Source organism: Heterodontus francisci, chromosome 6 (assembly GCF_036365525.1).
Source record: "Heterodontus francisci isolate sHetFra1 chromosome 6, sHetFra1.hap1, whole genome shotgun sequence".
NCBI lineage: Eukaryota > Metazoa > Chordata > Chondrichthyes > Heterodontiformes > Heterodontidae > Heterodontus > Heterodontus francisci.
Genome location: NC_090376.1, coordinates 9,724,293 through 9,746,398, shown reverse-complemented (window position 1 = coordinate 9,746,398; position 22,106 = coordinate 9,724,293). Strand labels below are relative to the sequence as shown.

At 41.7% G+C, this 22,106-nt stretch overlaps 1 protein-coding gene across 1 annotated transcript in view; it reads right to left on the bottom strand.

The window, feature by feature from the left end:
- uvrag (UV radiation resistance associated gene) overlaps positions 1 to 22,106 on the bottom strand; it is a 381,920-nt gene that overhangs the window by 199,526 nt on the left and 160,288 nt on the right. The window contains 2 exon segments of the mRNA XM_068033092.1: positions 14,774 to 14,834; positions 18,671 to 18,758. Coding sequence (XP_067889193.1) covers positions 14,774 to 14,834; positions 18,671 to 18,758 — 149 coding nt within the window.

The following is a 22,106-nucleotide window of genomic DNA, read 5'->3' as shown; positions in this document are numbered from 1 at the left end:
CTTTCAGTGAGCTGTGGACCTGTACGCCCAGATCTCTCTGCCTGTCAATACTCCTAAAGGTTCTGCCATTTACTGTATACCTCCCAAAATGCATTACCTCACATTTGTCCGGATTAAACTCCATCTGCCATTTCTCCGCCCAAGTCTCCAACCGATCTATATCCTGCTGTATCCTCTGACAATCCTCATTATCCGCAACTCCACCAACCTTTGTGTCGTCCACAAACTTACTAATCAGACCAGCTACATTTTCCTCCAAATCATTTATATATACTACAAACAGCAAAGGTCCCAGCACTGATCCCTGCGAAACACCACTAGTCACATCCCTCCATTCAGAAAAACAGGACCTCACTGTTAAGTGAGTGAGGAAATTTACAAAGACAAACCGGGTCTCACATACTTAATACACGATGTAGATGTAGGAAAGACTCCACCAATAATACACCCCCCATACAGACTAAGCCCTGACAAACTGGCTCAGGTCCACACAGAAACCAAATATATGCTGGATAACGATTTAATTGAACCCAGCCAAAACAGTTGCAAGTCCCCTAATATACTGGTACCCAAACCAGATTTTGCAATGATTACTGCAAAATTAATGCAGCGACCTGAGCAAACGCATATCCAATCACCTGTAATAAGGACTGCATTGACTGGGTAGGAAGCTCCACCTACATCAGTAAAACGGACTTATTGAAAGGATACTGGCAAGTCCCCAAGACCACCCAAGCAAAAAATATTTCAGCATATGTCATCCCAAATGGCTTATACCAAAATAAGGCAATGCCATTTGGTTTAAAGAACGCCTCAACAACTTTCCGAAGAATCACAAATCAGACAGCAACTGGCTGAAACTGTGTTGTCCAACTGGATGATCTGTTAGTTTACAGGGATACATGGGAAGATCACCTGAACCATCTAAGGGAATTCTTTAAGGGTCTACAAACCCCACCTAGTAACCAATTTAGCAAAGAGCGAGCTCGTTAAGGCTAAAGTAACGTATTTAGGTCACAGTGCTGCCAAGGGCAGCAAAAAAGTGCAAGCCCTGGTAGATTTCCCCATTCCTAAAAATAAAGAGGGAAATAATGTTTCTTGGCAATGTGAGTTTTAACAAACATTCGTTCCAAATTTCAGCACCATACTCTTCTTCAGCAGTCCCTCGGGAACAAGGATGACTTTCTTCCACTCCAGGGCTGTGGGGCCTGAGGTGACTGAATAGTCCAATTCTGATACTCCAGGTCCCGAAGATTCATTTTGAGGGGGCAGAAGATGCCTGTGCATGGGTTCTCTTAACTTGGGGCAGCTGTTGCACACAGACTACCACACATTACAAGCGAAACAAGGTCTTTGTCCAATGGCAGGGATGGCCGAGACGATTGGAGATCAGGCTCTGCTACACGGACAGGACTAATACATCCACATGGCTAGCATTTCCAGCTGGTGAGCCTGGGAGCAGGCTGTGTGAACCTGCGTCAGGGTGTTTTTGAAGGGGTAGCTGAAAGCCTGCTACAAGGGCCCAGGACCCCTCATGGAGCTGGCAGGATGAGGCTGAAACAGACAAACTAGTATAACCAGTGGCCAGTCACAGGCTCAGCAGGAGGCTGAAGTCTCTCAATCACAGCAGTAGTGGCTGGGGGAGAGTGGGCAGTAAACTGTGCACCATAGCTGCACCTTGAACGGACTTGAAGAAAAGTCTAAAAGTGGTGTGGTCAGAGCAGTACCAGCTAGCTTTTGAAAAGTTGAAGGCAATCTTAACAAATGACCCAGTATTGGCAGCCCCAAATTTCAACAAGCCCTTTAAAATGGCTATTAAAGCCAATGATGTCTGAGTGGGGGCTGCCCTACTCCAAGGTGATGATTCAGGCCTAGAAAGAACTGGCTATTTTTCAAAAAAATCTATCATAGAGAAGGAATCACTAGGGCTCCTACTCGACTTTTAACATTTCCAAGTCTATGTCAATGATGGACATAGAGAAATTCAAATTTACACCGACCACAACTCCCTAACATTCCTGGAAAAATTCCAAGTAGAAAAATTCCAGATTGTTTTGATGGAGTTTGCTCCTCCAGCCATTCAACCTGAAATCTGTAGATATAGCTGGGAAGAACAACATTGTACCAGATGCCTTGTCTAGTATTTAAGACACTGTAGATCCCAAAAGCCTTTACAGTACTCATGACTGGAAGCCTGAGCAATGGGATGAATGTGTACATTTGTACTACCCTATACCTTATTTTCCTTTCGAGGGCAAACAAAAAGAAAGACAAAAAAATGAACAACCAATGAATTCCATTTTTTCCCCTTTTGTGGGGAGGTGTCATGCACAGAAGGAACTGGGATGAAATAAAAAATGAAATGCAAGAATTATGAATTAAAAAGTTAACTGTTAAACAAAACCACAAGAACATGGAGACTTGTACCAGTCAAAATGGAGTAGCAGTCATGGGATTCATTCATGGGATGTGGGCGTCGCAGGCCAGGACAGGCATTTATTGCCCATCCCTAATTGACCTTGAACTGAGTGGCTTGCTAGGCCATTTCAAGGGCATGTAAGAGTCAACCACATAGCTGTGGATCTGGAGTCACATGTAGGCCAGACCAGGTAAGGACAGCAGATTTCCTTCCCTAAAGGACATTAGTCAACCAGATGGGTTTTTACAACAATCGACAATGGTTTCATGGCCATCATTGGACGAGCTTTTAAATTCCAGATTTATTAATGGAATTCAAATTCCACCTTCTGCTGTGGTGGGATTTGAACCCATGACCCCAGAGCAATATCTCGGTCACTGGGTTACTAGTCCAGTGACAATACCAGTACGCCACCGCCTCCCCCTTCCCTGTACTGGAAATCAACAAACCTGTCGACAAAGATGGAACTTGTTAACTTCGTCTGAAATAGCTCTGGGAGAAGCCCTTTGAAATTGAAAGAGCACTATTGCATATTAATGACTCTCATTGACATGAATGAACTAACAAGGATTCTTGAACCAGATGGACTCTCAGGCCAAACCAAAATTGAATAGGCGTGAAATAGCATGAATGGAGGACAAACACCCATGGCCTCCACATCCTGGCCCACTGTGATGTCACACCAGGGGAGAGGGCAATGTGTCTCAAACTCTAATATGAATTGTTACCTTAAAACGACAACACTCTGCAAAGAGAGGAGATATCAAGCCAATAGCTTCAGAGAGCCGTCCAGTCAGAGGCTGTGCAAGAGATCCAGTCAAACAAGAATCCTGTTGAACAATAACTGAACCTCCACAGCAGAGATATCACAAAGTGACTTTAAGACTTGCCATCTGTGAAGGTAATGAAATCTACACCACCAGCCTTGTGCTGCATTGTAACCACTGGAACTCTACAATACCTCAACAAGTTCAAGACTACAAACACCCAGGCCTGCACCTTTAAGAGACTGCCCGCTTGAGAAGATTCAACCGATTTACTGCAAACCACGAAGACTTAACTTACTATTTCTCTCGATAGATTTTTGTGTGAGAGAGAATGCGTGCGTGAGGTTGTGACATTTTGGGAATTATGTAAAAATAGTTTTAAGAAACCAGAAAACCTGTTACTTGTCTGTTTATCTGACCTGAAAAACACTCAGGCGACCACAACATTTTAACAAAACACAATTGCGGTCAGTTGGGAGATGATCAATGGCAACCACCCGCACCCATTCCCACCTGTCTGTAGCACAATAGAACCACGAAAGGAAATACAGAAAGGAAGTGGATTGCAAGCCGAATATTAAAATGTTAATACAGAGCAAATAAAAACGGCACAGATAAAGGGATATAGAATTATTCGGTTTTTTTGGTTAATAAACAATGCCATAGGAGATTATTCAATGTTTACTGTAAATATTTATTTTGGGGAACAAAGGTTCAGCGATAAGTTAATCAAATGCAAATTTAGGGTATGCATGATTGACTGAGGAACCTATTACTTGCTAGAATTCTAAGTCTTTCATTAATAATTCAAGTCTCGAAGAGTTTTAAGTCAAGAGTCCTATAAACATTGATGGCATTGAAAGCTTCATCAATCTCAACACTACACTCGCATAGCACATTCATGCCCAATCATGAGGGAAAACACATACATGACATATGCTGCTTAATCCATGACCTCAAATTCCTGCCACCATCAACATTCTCAGTAATGGCCTGCAGCCACACTATTTTACAGTTCAAAATTTATGCTTCACCCCAGACACAAAGAAAGCACAAAATCTACCACCATGCTGATGAGTGTTTTCGTACTACTTAAACTGAAACAATATCAAACTTACACTTAATTAAATTCTAAGGGCACTGTCAGATTTAACTAAAAAAATATCGACTAAGTGAACATGTCTGCATCTTGCCAATCAATTCTAAACTGATATTTAAGGTATTATTGTAGGCTAGTTGAAATATGTTTATAGTTTGGATATGAGAATTTGGATGTCCAATGGAGAAATTCTCCTCCCAACAGAAGGGCATGTGGTGGTGGAAGGCTGCACAAGCTAGGGGATTAATAAAGAACATTTAAATTTGCTTCCTCCATCTACCAAAAAAGGAAGCATTTTTCGTTAAGGATACTTTACAAAACACTGACCTCTAACAAAAGGCTTCAAGTATCCAGGAAGAAAATTTTGCAACCCAAAAAATGTGACCTTCCTTTTTAAGTGAAGATACCACTAAACTTCCAAGTGCAATTTACTAAAATTAACCAAAGAACACAAATTGTCTTTACAAATTCTTTCTGGCCGTTCATCTGCTCCCCAGTGTCTTTCCCCACATCTACCCTCCCCGACACAAAATTTCAATTTGATTGAATCAACACAAGACATTTAAACGAAGGTGGATTTTAAATATTATGCAAAGATAAAATTCTACACTTCGTATGTCCAGCTTGTGTGCATTAAGAGTAACTATGGCCTTGGATATTAGTCGTAAGGATGTAGGAAATGAATCACAGGTGTGGCACAGTGAAAAAAGGGCAAACTTTACTGAGTCAGAAAGAATACAAAAGAACAATGGAGTATGTTGATTTTAGGAGCTAATTCAATAAAATGATTTTCTGTATAACACAGCAAGCACTGTACCATTGGGCAATTGCCATGATAAACCTGGGTCTAATTACCATCCAATCCCCTTTGAAGTCGTGCTTTCTTATTCATGAAAGATAAATCTAATTCTCGCCAAACATGAATCTGACATGGAGGAAATCCGATGAGTAACACGTTGCAAATGCAAACCAATATTTCTTCATGAGATTTTTTTTCTGTGTTGCAGATGTTTGACTTTCTTTTTACAAAGAATGGTAAAGACAATGAAATATTAAAGAAATCACCACCGTTTAGAGGAAGGAAGAAACATACATTATGTTGATTTCCAGTGCAATTTTTTTATTTTTTATTTGTTGAGAAGCTTAAAGGGCCGAGGGACTCAATGCCAGGCATCGTCAAAGATGGCAAGAGTAGGACAAAGATGGCCCAGCACAAAAATAATTGGTGGCACAGCAAATAATTTTGTGCTATAAATTATGCTAACGCTTGGAGTCTATTTGCTCTTGGCATCAGCATTCCATCCAATTTTTTTTTTTGGAGTACGCAGTTGATTTTTTTCTCCCAAGTGTGTGCCTCCTTTAAATTTTTTTGCACAGCCACGCAGGCATGGTAACTTAAAAGGGCGGACTTGTGTGCTGCCTGCGTGGGGACTTTTGGGTTGCCGTGCAGCTGCATCGCTCACAGCGAACGTTGCTTGTGATGTGGGAAATGCTTCCAAAGCAGTATGTACTGCAATTCCATAATTGACCCAAGAGTATTCAGAGTCAACCGAACATCAAGAAACTGGAGACATACTGGACCAAGTCGTGGTGGCAATTTCTCTTTCCTGAAAATCAGTGAACCAGTTGTTTTTTTTAAACGAAAACATGGCAGCCCACGGCCAGCAGATTTAGTGATAAATACTAACGTTGAGGATTTGTTTGTTTAACAGTCTTTCAGTTTGGCTTAGACTTGCAATTCATTCCTTAATTTTGCTTTTCTGTTCTTTATCTGGGAGAGGAACTACTATTGCCTTGTGAACCTTCTTCTTTGGCCTCCTTGTCTTGAGAGACAATGGGTAAGCACCCTGGAGGTGGTCAGTGGTTTGTGAACACTGAGGAATTAATTGCTGAGAATTTTAATCTTGTCTTCATCATGTGTTTCAAAACAACTTGCATCTTTTGCACCCAGATCCACCCCTACCTCAGCTCATGTATGCTTTAGACTATTCGAACACTCTCCTCGCCAGTGTTCCATCTTTCACCCTACTTAAATTTAAGTTCATCCAAAACTCGTGTCCACTACCTAACTCAAGTCTCATTCACCCAATACCGCTATACTCACTTACCTACATTGGTTCCAGTCTCAAGTTTAAATTTCTCATCCTCATTTTCAAGTCCCTCCACAGACTCTGCCCTACCTATCCTCCCCAAGTATCTCCAACAACCCTAAAACCATTCAAGTTCTCTGCACTCGTTCAATAATGGCCTCTTGTGCATCCCCAAATTTAACGCTGGTGGCCGTGCCTTCAACTGCCTCAGACCGATGCTCTGGAATTTCCTCGCTAAACTTCTCCGCTTCTCTAACTTGCTCTCCTTCTTTAAGACGCTCCTTAAAATCTACCTCTTTGGCCAAGCTTTTGGTGTTCTGTCCTAATAGCTCCCTATGGAGCTGCATGTCATTGTTTTAATGCTCCTGTGAAGCACCTTGGGACATTGTACTATGTTAAAAAGGCCACATAAATGCAAATTGTCATTTTAATGTTCTCTCCTTTCTAGATAGTCGTCTCGCTACTGTAGGACTGAAATCATTATTACTGTTGTCATTTGTCCCTCTACCGATGTTATTTTCTAGGTCTCCCGATGCTCCTCTGATTACCCTTTTAACTTGCTCCTGCATACTTTTATTTTCAGTGAGCCCCTTCTCGTTTCCGTCTGCAGGATTTGTAGAAGTCATTTTCCCTTGTATTTTGTTTTCAAAATTTGTTTGTGAATCCATTCAGGCACATGCTTTTTAATCTGAGCTTTCTGATATTAGTTAGCTACTAATCATGCATGCCTAGCATTATTCTTCTAAACGTGTTCTATTTGTCTTCTCCTGAAATGTTGAGACACCAATCTCAAACCGATGTATTGGTTGTTTTAGTTTCTTTCCTCATCACTTTGAACTTGAAAATGGATACATTAGCCAGTTTAAAATCTACTGGTACACCCTACTGTTCATTGTCAATGCCTCCCAAATTGCCTCATTAGTCTCCCTCAACACTCTGGGAAAAATACCATCCAACCCTGGGGAGTAATTTGTTTTAAGCTCTTTCAGCTTGGTGAGGGCTTGCATTTCGTTCCTGAAATTAGTCCTTTTATAAATCTGGCTCTGTGCCCTTGATCACGTTAAACCTGACAATTCTGTGACTGCTGTCCCTAGTGTGATACGACTTCCATTTCCTGTAAGTTGTCTGGTTCATTTACTAATATCAAGTCAAGATGAGCACCGTCTCTCTCTCTCGTGGCTTTTGTTATGCACTGAGTCATGAAGCAGTCATGTATTACATTTACCAGCTCTGGTTCTAACTCACTTGGGTTTTCTAAATTTATGTTAAGTTGATTAAAGTCTCTCATTATAATTTTATTGTTTTCGCACAAACTTCTAGTCTCTTCATTAAGCAAACAGTCCTCCTTCTTGCATTGACCCAGTGATCTGTAACATAACCCTTTCAGCTTGGAATTTTTCCACATTAAAGATTTCTAGCCAGAGTAGCTTTTCCTGTAGCTCACATGTCCTCCCACAGGCTAATTCACAGAACACGTCCTGTTGCGTTGCTTGTGAACGAAAAAGCGGAGGCCTGGGAGCAACCGAAAGGGCATGGGGAACAGCAGGTGAGGGGCCCATGAAGGCTGAGTTGGCATTAGTGACAACATTGGGATGTTGCCATTGATGTGAAAATGGATAATGTTCTCCATAATGCCTACCAGCACTGAGTAGTTGCTGGTACGTGTTTGAGAGCAATTTTCTCTGTATGCTTGCTCTACAGAATTCAGAGATGAATTTAGAAGCTGAGCTGAAGAATTATTCCAAATCATATTTTACATGCACTTGCAACTTATCGTCATGCAATGATTTAATTCAGTTTTGAGTCAAAGGTAGCTTTCAAACTAGAGTGTGCCCATGTCAAAGATGCAAAGCAGCAGCCACTCTAAAAATTTAATTATTGCAATGCAACCATGGCAGGTTTATATCAAATATATACTTTGTAACAAATATGGATATATATATACATTTTACAAATCATCTATATGACATGAAACGCACTCATTCAAAACACAAGATTTTCTGAAGCAACAAGTTATTCATTTTCAAAAGACATCACAGAAGCTTATTTTTATTTCATCATGTAGACATTTTACAACACATTAACTCAAGAGAAAAACAAATTGAAATCAGGTAAATGTTTCCATCGCCCCACCACTGACAACAAATCCAAGTAACCCTGAAATGCTGCAAAATGGAGATGATCGTGCACTCAATTCTATGTCTGTGTTGAGCTGCTGATTAGCAGCATGGAAGCTGACATTTTGCAAAGAACTCCTTTGGCATAGCATTATGAACGGAGAGAACAGCCCACAAGCCTAAAATTCCCAACCACGTCGTCACTGGAATGCCTCATTGTATGAGGAAAAATGTTGCTTTGCTTCTGGACCTTGGATTTAAATCTAGAATGATGGGATGGAAGCATTCTCTCTCTGCCGGTTGCAAGGGATCTCAAACAAGTTTGGAATTATTAACCTGACTGCAAGTGAGGGCTACAGGCAGTTTGCAGCTTTCACATTGAATGCAATAGCTTTATATCTTAATCATTGCTTTTGTTTTCTCTCAAACTACACAAGAATACAAGAAATAGGAGCAGAGGTAGACCATATGGCCCATCGAGCCTGCTCTGCCATTCAACACAATCATGGCTGATCTTAGCCTTCAATTCCACTCCCCATATCCCTCGATTCCCTGCGAGACCAAAAATCCATCCATCCCAGCCTTAAATGCATTCAATGATGGAGCATTCACAACCCTCTAGGGTAGAGAATTCCAAAGATTCACAACCCTTTGAGTGTAGTAATTTCGCATCGGTACTGATTGATCGGCCCCTTATCCTGAACTGTGCAACCGTGTTCAAGATTCACCGACCAGCAGAAACAATCTCTCAACTTCTACCCTATCAAGCCCTTTCAGAATCTTGTATGTCTCAATTAGATCACATCTCATCCTTCTAAACTCCAGAGAATACAGGTCCAATTTACTCAGCCTATCACAGGACAGCCCCCTCATCCCAGGGGCCAATTTAGTAAATCTTTGCTGCACTGCCTCCAGTACAAGTATATCCTTTCTTAAATGTGGAGACCAAAACTGCACATAGTATTCCAGGTGCGGTCTCACCAAAGCACTGCACAATTTCAGTAAGACTTCTTCATTCCTGTATTTCAATCCCCTTGCAATAAAGGCCAACATGCCATTTGCCTTCCTAATAGCCTGCTACATCTGCATGTTAACTTTGTGTGTTCCTTGTACGAATACCACCAAGTCTCTCTGAACATCAACACTTAACAGTCCCACACCTTTTAAAAAAATATTCGGCTTTTCTATTTTTACAACCAAAGTGAACAACTTCACACTTCCCGACATTATACTCCATTTGCCATCTTGTTGCCCACTCACCTAAACCGTCTAGATCTCTTTGCGGCCTCTCTATGTCCTCCGCACAGCTTTCCTTTCCATCGAAATTTGTATCTTCAGCAAACTTATATACATTACTCTGTCTCTTCATCCAAGTCATTAATAGAGTGTAAATAGCTGAGGCCCCAGCGCTGATCCTTGCGGCACCCCACTATTCACTGCCTGCCAACTTGAAAATGCCCCATTTATGCTCACTCGCCACTTCCTGTCTGTGAACCAATCCTCTATCCACGCTAATATATTAACCCCAACACCATGAGCCCTGATCTTATCTATTAATCTTTTATGTGGCACCTTATCGAATGACTTTTGGACATCCAGGTATACTACATCTACTAGTTCCCCATTATCTATCCAACTAGTTACCATAAAAAAAGTACAGCACAGAAGGAGGCCATTCAGCCCACCGTGTCCGCGCTGGCCTAATAAACTAGCCGTCCAAACTAATCCCACCTTCCAGAACCTGGTCCATCGCCCAAGTTACAGCACTTCAGGTACATGTTCAAGCACCTTTTAAAAGAATTGAGGGTCTCTGCCTCCAGCACCATTCCTGGCAGCGAATTCCAGACACCCACCACCCTCTGGGTGAAAATGTTTCCCCTCATGTCCCCTCTCTAATCCTTCTACCAATCACCTTAAATCTGTGTTCCCTGGTAACTGACCTCCCTGCCAGGGACAACAGGTCCTTCCTGTCCACTCTATCTTGGTCCCTCAACTTTCTACACCTCAATCAAGGTCACCCCTCAGCCTCCTCAGTTCCAGGGAAAATAACCTTAGCCTATCCAATCTTTCTTCATAGCTGCAACCTTCAAGCCCTGGCAACATTCTTGTAAATCTCCTCTGTACTCTCTCTCTCTCTCGAGCAATTATGCCCTTTCTGTAATATGGTGACCAGAACTGCACTCAATAGTCCAGCTGTGGTGTAACCAGCGTTCTATACAGTTCCAGCATCACATCCCTGCTTTTGTACTCTACCTCAGCCAATAAAGGAAAGCAATCCATATGCCTTCTTCACCAGTCTATCCACCCGTCCTGCCACCTTCAGGGACCTGTGGACATGCACTCCAAGGTCTCGCTTCTTCTATCCCTCTCAATATCCTCCCGTTTATTTTGTATTCCCTCGCTTTATTTGCCCTCCCCAAATGCAATACCTCACACTTCTCTGGATTGAACTCCATTTGCCACTTTTCCGCCCATTCAATCAAAATATTGATATCATTGAGTCCACTGTTTTCCTCACGATTAACTACACAGATAATTTTTGTGTCATCAGCAAATTTCCCAATCATGCCTTGCACATTTATTTCGCAAAAACATCCGTCGACCACTACCCTTTGTTTCCTGTTACATCCTCAAAATAGTAATAAATTTGTCAAACAGGATCTCCCTTTAGTAAAACCATGCTGACTTACTCTAATCATACTATGCTTTTCCAAATGCAATGTTAAGACTTCTTTAATAGTGTTGGTAAAGTAGGATTGGCTGCAGCAGAGCTACAAGGAGTGGCAGAGGTGAGGGCCACTGCTTGGCGTGGGGATCCACTATCTGTACACAGATGGTGAGGTAGCCCACACCCCTGGGATCGACTGCCCTTTCTTCTGCCACATTCCTGAGCCATGGGAATCATCTTTGTCAAATTTTTCATGCCTCCCTCCTGCTCTAGTATTTTGCTGTAACTATATACACCTCCTCTGGAACCATCTTTTGTTTCTATACTTTTATTACTAACTCATTTTACCTTGCATTATCATCCCTTTTGTCATTTCAGCACTCCTGCCCTGCACTCCATCACACGTCATTTTTGTTCTCTTTATCCCTTTTGCTCCTTTCCCTTGGCCCTATTTAAAAGCTGCACATCTCAAACACCATGCAGTTCTGATGGAAGGTCATTGACCTGAAACGTTTCTCTCTCCACAGATGCTGCCCGATTTGCAGAATTCATTCCAGCATGTTCTGTTTTTAATGACTCTCCATTCAGCTATGCTACCTCACCATGAGAATATTTCATGCTGACAGGACCCAAAGGGAAAAAATATTCCAATCTTCAGCATTATCAGGAAGCACAAAACACAAAAGAATATCTATTCACAGATTGGCTACAAATTACACTTTTAAAAGTAGTAATATGTTGCTATTAATATTGGAAGGATATTTCAGTTACTTATCTTTTTCTGTCTGCACAATTCAAAACTTTCCCATGTCTTTATAAACTAAATCAAAGTAACTCCGAATGAGCGCACTTGATTAATAAATATGAACTGAAAAGTACTATGCAGCTCTAGTTTAGCTGGTACAATAAAACCAAAATAATATATTAGACACCTGAGGGACTGGCACCAGCTGTCCTTTTGATTTTGCAGTGTCCTTATTTCCAAAATGGTCGTTGCATATACCGTAAAAATTCTGAGTATAATGGAGAGTTATTTACCAAGCAGCCACAGCAGTGGAGAAACTGCTCTAGTTCTGGAGGATTAAGTTGTGCAAGCATTCAATCCCAGATATATAGCAGTTTCTTTGCTGCAATGCATACTGGGTAAATAAAATTCCACAAAAGCAGTTTCTTTCACAAAATCCGTGCGAGCATACATTAATCTCAATATTGGGGACAGAGAGGAAGTGAGCTGCAAGGGGAAGCATCAGGGATCCCAACTCTGTGGAAGTTCCAGATACAGCAGCTTTGCAACAGCTTGTGTCCTATTTATTTAATTTGTAAAAGGACTTGGTGCATTGAAGGCTGCGTGTACAAAGAACAAAGAACAGTACAGCACAGGAACAGGCCATTCAGCCCTCCAAGCCTGCGCCGATTTTGATGCCTGCCTAAACTAACACCTTCTGCACTTCCGGGGCCCATATCCCTCTATTCCCTTCCCATTCATGTATTTGTCAAGATGTCTCTTAAACGTCGCTATCGTATCTGCTTCCACCACCTCCCCTGGCAGCAAGTTCCAGGCACTCACCACCCTCTGTGTAAAAAAACTTGCCTCGCACATCCCCTCTAAACTTTGCCCCTCGCACCTTAAACCTATGTCCCCTAGCAACTGACTCTTCCACCCTGGGAAAAAGCTTCTGACTATCCACTCTGCCCATGCCGCTCATAACTTTGTAAACCTCTATCATGTCGCCCCTCCACCTCCGTCGTTCCAGTGAAAACAATCCGAGTTTTTCCACCCTCTCCTCATAGCTAATGCCCTCCAGACCAGGCAACATCCTGGTAAACCTCCTCTGTACCCTCTCCAAAGCCTCCACGTCCTTCTGGTAGTGTGGCGACCAGAATTGCCCGCAATATTCTAAGTGTGGCCTAACTACAGCTGCAACATGACTTGCCAATTTTTATACTCTCTGCCCCGACCGATGAAGGCAACCATGCCGTATGCCTTCTTGACTACCTTATCCACCTGCGTTGCCACTTTGTGCCCTGTGGACCTGTACGCCCAGATCTCTCTGCCTGTCAATACTCCGAAGGGTTCTGCCATTTACTGTATACCTTCCACCTGCATTAGATCTTCCAAAATGCATTACCTCACATTTGTCTGGATTAAACTCCATCTGCCATTTCTCCGCCCAAGTCTCCAACCGATCTATATCTTGCTGTATCCTCTGACAATCCTCTTCATTATCCGCAACTCCACCAACCTTTGTGTTATCCGCAAACTTACTAATCAGACCAGCTACATTTTCCTCCAAATCATTTATATATACTACAAACAGCAAAGGTCCCAGCACTGATCCCTGCGGACCACTAGTCACATCCCTCCATTCAGAAAAACACCCATCCACTGATAGCCTCTGTCTTCTATGGCCGAGCCAGTTCTGTATCCATCTTGCCAGCTCACCTCGGATCCCTTGTGACTTCACCTTTTGTACCAGTCTGCCATGAGGGACCTTGTCAAAGGCTTTACTGAAGTCCATATAGATAACATCCACTGCCCTTCTTTCATCAATCATCTTCGACACTTCCTCGAAAAACTCAATCAAATTAGTAAGACACGACCTCCCCTTCACAAAACCATGCTGTCTCTCGCTAATAAGTTCGTTTGTTCATAACTTCCAAAAGTTCATGGTTTCAGAGTGCCTCTTGTATGCAAGTTATGGTGATGTGAGTTTCTAATTTTATACTCAAGAAAGTCTAAGTTGAGGCACATTGAATTTTAACATGCAAGATTTTTGCATCTGAGTAAAAGTCCTTTTATATAGATTTCTCTGGACTTATAAAGGAACAATACTTGATGATATGGCAAATGGCATTAGTTTTACTAGCTTCTACATAATCCCAGTAAATAAAAACAAATAAGTTATACTGATTTATACTCTTAGCACAAAATTAATCTCAATCCCAAAGCTTCCATCATTTTTCTATGAATGGAATGCTTTAAGTACTGTTGATGGCCAATGCAGTCTGATCCAAACTGCAATGGAGAGCTCTAGTGGTTGAGCATTGATTGCCAAGTGGACTACATAATTAGCAAAGCCATACAATTCAGTACCTCAAGGGGAAATACTCCACTGTAACTTATAAAATGTTATCAATACTTGTGTGACAAAAAAGCAGTTACGGTGGAAATGTATGTCTTACTGTCTGACCATGAGATGGTTAGTGTATGTATAACTTGTTAGTGGTGCACCCAATATTGGAGATACTATTCCTACATAAGTTCATGTAATCAATGGTACACATCAATACACCAGAAAAGGTGCTGCAATAGCACAGTAACACACAGTTAAAAGTAAGAGGGTCCCTATGAATGCGTAACTGAAAAGGGTGCCTTTGTTGCTTCCACTTAAAAGGGTTTTACGTACAAATGCCATGTACCGAAAGAGGTAACGCTAGATCCAAAGAGTACGATATAAAATCTTGCTTCTTTTGTAGAGTAGTTGTGAGCAAAATTCTTATAATTGACCATTTTTTTCATTTGATGATATAAAATCACTCATCTGTATGCAGGTTAGTCACTTTAAAGAAACAGGGTAACAAACTCTTAAAATAAAAATACAGGTTTACATACCTTGAAAGTCTTCTGAATTTGGTAGCTTGACTCCACACATAAAATAATCCTTCTGATCATTCTGTCGAAGATAAAATTGAGCAATTTTATATTAGCTGAAGATTTCTGACAATGCTATGTACAGCATCATGAACACAACCATGGTTTTTAAACTTTGTTACAAAAGTGCTTCCACTTTGTGTTAAATTGAGGACTTGTGGATTTTTTTTTAAACAAGGGTCACAGAGGTTGTTTGAAAACATTATTTCCTGGAAGTCACCCGTCTTCAGATAAGGACCCAGCAGGGGCTTTTTGACCTGGGAAAGATGTTTACCGAGAACTGACAGGTCAAGATTTATAGAGACCAGGAGGCTTGACTCGAGATATTGTTTCGGTTTTGCTTTGGACAGTAGTAGGGGTGTGAACAGTGTTTTGAAAGGAGTTTAAAAATCAACCTGCCAAAGACAAAGTCATAGCTCAGACTTTTCCATCTCTGAGAAGCTCTTACAAGCGAGTGTAAGAAAGAGAGAAATTGATGTTGGATTCCTCCTGAAAGGACTGCCAGAAACTCACTGCCGCATTTCTCCTGGAAAGCCTGCCAAACTGATCTTTAATGTCGTCTAAAAAGAACTGTTTTAGAAAGATGTCAGTGACATCCATCTATGCGTATTTGGGGATGGCAAAATAAAGGGACAACTGACATCTTTCCATATCCTTTTTTCTTCAAGAATTAGCAAGTTTTGGCCAAAGTATTCTTTTTTTTTGCAACAGAACTCTAAAAAGAAAATCCCTTTATTTTTCACTTAAACTGTGTGCGAGAGAGTGAGAAGGGTTAAGGTAAAAAGGGATTTTTCATATTGCAATCTGTGTTAAAGCTTTGCTTTGTTACTGGTTAAGTCTTGTTTTATAATAAACTGATAGTTTTGGTTTTTATTAAAGAAACCTGGTTGGTGTATTTTATTGAGATAAAGAGTAGAGTCTATGATTGCCCATATCGGTAACATTTAAATATATGTTGTGATCTGTGGAGAAGTGGAACTAAAAAAGACAGTGCAATCCTCCCACTTCAGTCATAACAACTTGAAGCCAACCACAGATTTTAAGTTTGAAACTGCTGTACCCCATTTTATTTACTCTTACTGCAGAATTCAAAGAAATACTTGGAACCCTTTTTAAATTAAAATTTAACAGGCTAACAGTCTAGATCAAAAAGGTACACTGAATTCAGATGTCCACATTACACAATTAAATCAAAGACAAGTCAGGATACTTTCTCCTAGTCTCTTATTAAGAAGTCTGAGTGTTCATATCCGCAAAACACTAAGAACTACAGACGGTTAAACAATAATCAAAAAGGCAAGTGGAATAGTGCTCTTTATCTCAAGGGGGTTGGAATTCAAAAAAATCAGGAAGTGATGCTTTGGTGTACAGAGCTTTGAACAGACCCCATCTGGAGTACCATATTCAGTTTCCTGCACTGCACTTCAGGAAAAAAATATTGGCTTTGGTCAGAATTCATAAGAATCAAATTCAACCGTGTAGATTCATCAGAGTACCACGGCTTAATGGGTTAAATTTCAAGGACAGGATGCATAAACTTAGCTTGTATTCTATCGAGTTTAAAAAGATTATGTCATGATCTAACCAAGTTTAAAATGACAAAGCAATTTGTTAAGGTAGATAGAGAGCAACTATTTCTTCTGTCGGGGAATCCAGAAACAGGGCATAATCTTGAAATTAGAGTTCGGCCATTCAGAATCAAAATCAAAAAGCACTTATGTCACAGGAAGGGTAGTGGAAATCTGGAGGACTCTACCCTTAAAAAGGCTGTGGTTTCTGGGTTTATTGAAACTTTCAGGATTGTGGTTGATGGATTGTTAGGAAAAGGTATGGATGTTTAGTTTAGAGATACAGCACTGAAACAGGCCCTTCGGCCCACCGAGCCTGTGCCGACCATCAACCACCCATTTATACTAATCCTACACTAATTCCATATTCCTACCACATCCCCACCTGTCCCTATATTTCCCTACCACCTACCTATACTAGGGGCAATTTATAATGGCCAATTTACCTATCAACCTGCAAGTCTTTGGCATGTGGGAGGAAACCGGAGCACCCGGAGGAAACCCACACAGACACAGGGAGAACTTGCAAACTCCACACAGGCAGTACCCAGAATTGAACCCGGGTCGCTGGAGCGGTGAGGCTGCGGTGCTAACCACTGCGCCACTGTGCCGCCCTTATATGGAACAAAGGTGGGTCAATTGAGTCGATGCGCATATCAGCCGTGATCTAACTGAATGGCAGAACAGCCTACTCCTGTTCCTATGTATGTTCCTAATCCACCCTGCATACAATGCAGGACAATTATAATTGCGAAGGTAATAGATTTAAAAAAAAATATGGAGTGGATGCAACAGTTCCTGTTACCTGGAGTCAAAAATTAGCCATTTTTTCCTGAAACAAGATTAAAAGCAGATTCTAAGAGTAAGGTTTTTTTTTCCTCCAGTGCAACATGTTGCCTTTCAGATCCCTTACTTGGTGTTATTCATTTCTCCCCAACACTATCCTTTTTCTTTTTGGGAGCGAGGAAGTTCTGAACAAGTCAAACATCAGCAATTCAAAATTGTTTTATACCTAAAACAGAGCACAGCCTGCATAGTGGCACATGTATTTGGAACTTCAACATCCTGTGCAACAAACTGGTGGGATTCATGTTAATATTTGCGATCCATAGTATTTTCAGTCAATTATGCTGCATATGGGAGATAGCAGATGAGCATGTTCCCCTGCATGCTTTTTCTTCGAACACCAGTCAGATATCTGACATGAACAGAAAACCATCATACTGCATTAAGTTTCATCTTCCATGACCTTGCTCATTTCTCCAGTCTATGTTCTCCTGAACACTGCTACTGTTTACCACATATCCAGGTTTAATTCATTTGCATACTTCATCTCACTTCGGTCATCTCACTTACCCAAATGTAAAGCTGAACGCTGGCACAAAGACTTAGCAGCCCCCAAGTTTGTAACGAGCCTGGGCTCTAAATACTCAGAACTGTGCTCTCTGGCAGAACAGTAGCAAGTTTCCACTGCTTGCACAGTTGAAACTTAATGCAGAGAAGTATGAAGTGATGCATTTTGATAGAAAGAATAAGGAGAGCCAATGTAAACTAAATAGTACACCTAACTAGTAAAACAATAACTTCATAGCACCTTTAAGAGAGTAAAATACCCCAGGATGCTTCACAGGAGTGTTATCAAATAAAACAGTTAAGATTACCTTACCCATTAAGGCATGACATGCAGAATTAACTGGAGCAGAGGGGGAAAAGAATCCCAGTGATAGGTCTACTCTTCCAGTTTCCATGAAAGAAACAGGTTGAGTGGTCAGTCGTTAATAGTGCCCTGGAGTACTAAGGATCTGTGTTGGCCTGGTTCTGACCTTTTATTGTCAGGCCCATCGTCTTGCTGCCATGTCAAGCCCAGGGAAACACCACTTACCTCTTCTCTCCCCCACTTCTAAGCTGGAGGGTCACCAGTTAGTAATTCAGTTTTCACATAAGAAAAGGAGGCTATCAGAACAATCACTCAGATGTTCTAGCATGTGTCTAAAAGGGTAGTTTCATAGTGGAAATAAAAAGGAGAAAGCTATGAATGGGAGAAATGTGAAGTTATAAAACACTGGATACAGAAAAGGACCACACATCCATGTGAAGAGAAAGCAGGTCCGTGCCTCGGGATACTGGCAGAGATTCCTGAGCAGACTGTTGACCCTCCCAGTTGGAAATGGTGCATGGCATCGAGAATGAAAATGCTTTCAAAATTAAGAATCTGAACCTCAAGCATATCGGGGGGGTGGGGGGGTGAGTGGAGAAAATGGCGTAAAAAGCAAATGCGCAATAACCTTACCTCTTCAATAGGGTAAATGTAAGACAGTTCCGACAACAGCTGCCGACACCGAATATTCAGTTGAGCATTAGTCTTCAGGAAGTGTTCTCTGTTGAATAAAGCAGTACGTTAGTTAGCACAGTACTTATAAACAACTAAACAATTGAATTGAGGGAGCTTTCCATCATTTCCACTATGCATGTGTGGGAGCTTGTGTGTGTCAACTGGCTGCCACATTCCCCTACACTGCAGCAGTGACTACACTTGCTGTTGAAAAATAGTCACATCGGTATAGGCGAGGAGAGGAATAGGTTAGGTTATGTTACACTCTCCTGAAGGTTCACTGAAGCATGTCTGCCTGTTTAAGGTGGCAGAAGGCATCTGGCAGCAGCAAGTGTTGGGATCTTCAAAGGGCAAAGGGAATTGTTTCCTAACAGGATCTTCCTACCACCAGCCTTACTGAATCCAGCAGGTTTACCCTGGCACTGCCACCAGCTGTGCAGGACCTGGCCTTTGGAGCTGTCAGAATTGAGACACTAAACCAATATAAAAGCAGATACAGTCTGTCTGCATGCTAACAGTATTTCCCCCCCGCACTGTACACAGTTATAACCCTTTTAAATTATAGTGGCACATTCACCGCCTGGATGCTGCTCAGTCCATGACTCCAATGCAGCCTAAGTTACTGCTCCTCTCAAATCAGTGAAACCGCAGCTTTCCTTTATTTTTTTGAAGTAAACAACTTGCATTTATATAGTGCCATCCCAAGGCATTTCACAGAAGTAATTATAAAATAGAATTTGACACTGAACCACAAGGTGGTATTAGGACAGGTGACCAAATGTTTGGTCAAAGAGGTAGGTTTGAAGGAGCATTTTAAAGTAAGGGAGAGATAGGGAGGTGGAGAGGCTAAGTGAGGGAATTCCAGAACTAATTCAGAAGTTGGGCTATGCAGAGGACAGCTCTACTTTTAGCACAAAAAATGCAGAACAGTAGTACTTGCTAGTCTCTCTCTGGAGACCCAAAGCCAACCACATCATAGAACTATCTATAAAATCCACTCTGCCCACTACGGTGACTGTTATTCACATACAGTCCTAAATGGCACATCAAATGTTCAACGAGCTGGACACAGCAGCATCCACATCATTTGCCTAACCTTTGTGCAGCTGAGAACTGTACTTTTAAAAAATTTCATCACTGAATATACAAGATAAAATGCCAATTCGATCCAGTTATTTTTGCATAGGGTGCTGTCCTGAGCTCCACAAACATGGCATCTACTTTCTAGTGAGTAATCCTGTCTCTATACACCTCAGACAGACAGAGAAACAAGCCCTTGGCAACTAACCATTAAAATGCAGCTGAACTATTGCATAATGTTCTAATCTCCACTGATATTGCTAAAATATACTGCACTAAGTAAGCGCCCATAATAGTCATTACTTCAATAGCTGGAACCAACCTTCAGTCTCCAGATGTTAGTACAGGATGCAACACCACAATCCCACACATGATGCTGATCAGGATAAACACGATGATTCATACAATTCACAAATCTCAAATTAGGAATTCAACCCAACTGCTTTCAACATTTATTGAGTGCTAGATGACAGGTAGGCACATGCACAGAATCCAAACCCGGATCTAAATTTACATATCTCACATAATATATCAACAGACGTAGAGAGACCTACAAGTGGAGGGGCGTTACTGGACTTAATCCTAGGGAATGAAGCCAGACGAGTGGTAGAAGTGGCAGTGGTAGAGCATTTCGGGGATAGTGACCATAACTCTAAGATTTAAGATAGTTCTGGAAAAGGACATAGAGGGACCGGAAATGGGAGAAGGCAGATTTCAATATGATAAAACAGGATCTGGCCAAAGTGAACTGGGAGCAGCTTCTTATAGGAAAGTCTAGATCAGACCAGTGGGAGTCATTTAGAAGGGAAATTGTGAGGGTTCAGGTGCAGCATGTTCCTGCAAAAGTGAAGGGTTGGACCAAAAGGTCAAGGGAACCCTGGATGTCAAGGGATATAGAGGATTGGATAAGGGGAAAAAAAAAGTGGCGTATGGCAGATTCAAAGTGCTGAAAACAGCAGAGGCCCTACAGCAGTATAGAAAGTGCAGGGGAGTACTGAAAAAAGTAATTAGGAGAGCGAAGAGGGGGCATGAAAAATCACTGGCAGACAAGATAAAGGAAAATCCTACGGTGTTTTATAAGTATGTTAGGGGCAAGAGGACAACCATGGAAAAAGTGGGGCCCATTAGGGGTCATAGAGGCAATCTGCGTGTGGAGCCGGAGGACATAGGGGAGGTTTTGAACGATTACTTTTCATCTGTGTTCACGATGGAGAGGAACGATGTAGGTGTAGTGATCAGGGAAAGAGATTGTGATATACTTGATCAAATTAGCATTGAAAAGGAGGAAGTATCAGCTGTTTTAGCAGGCTTGAAGGTGGATAAATCCCCAGACCCAGATGGGATGCATCTCAGGCTGCTATGTGAGGCAAGGGAGGAGATAGCGAGGGATCGGACACAAATTTTCAGATCCTCTCTGGCCACAGGAGAGGTACCAGAGGATTGGAGGACAGCGAATGTGGTACCATTATTTAAGAAGGGTAGCAGGGATAAATCAGGTAATTACAGGCTGGTGAATCTAACATCAGTGGTAGGGAAATTATTGGAAAAAATTCTGAGAGACAGGATTAATCTCCACTTGCAGAGTCAGGGATTGATCAGGGATAGTCAGCATGGCTTTGTCAGGGGGAAATCGTGTCTAACAAATTTGATTGAATTTTTCGAGGTGGTGACTAGAGGTATAGATGACGGTAAAGCTGTTGATGTAGTCTACATAGACTTCAGTAAGGCTTTTGATAAGGTCCCGCATGGGAGATTGGTTAAAAAAGTAAAGGCCCATGGGATCCAGGGTAATTTGGCAAATTGGATTCAAAACTGGCTTAGTGGCAGGAGGCAGAGGGTGATTGTAGAGGGTTGTTTCTGCGAGTGGAAGCCTGTGACCAGTGGTGTACCGCAGGGATCAGTGCTAGGATCCTTACTGTTTGTAGTGTACGTTAATGATTTAGACGTGAGTATAAAAGGTATGATCCATAAGTTCGCAGACGACACTAAAATTGGTGGTGTCGTAAATAATGAGGAGGAAACCCTTAGACTACAGGATGATATAGATGGGCTGGTAAGATGGGCAGAGCAGTGGCAAATGGAGTTTAATCCTGAGAAATGTGAGGTGATGCACTTTGGGACTAACAAAGCAATGGAATATACAATGGATGGTAGGACCCTAGGGAGTACAAAGGGTCAGAGGGACCTTGGGGTGCTTGTCCATATATCACTGAAGGCAGCAGCACAGGTAGATAAGGTGGTTAGGAAGGCTTACGGGATACTTGCCTTTATTAGCTGAGGCATAGAATTTAAGAGTAGGGGGGTTATGATGGAG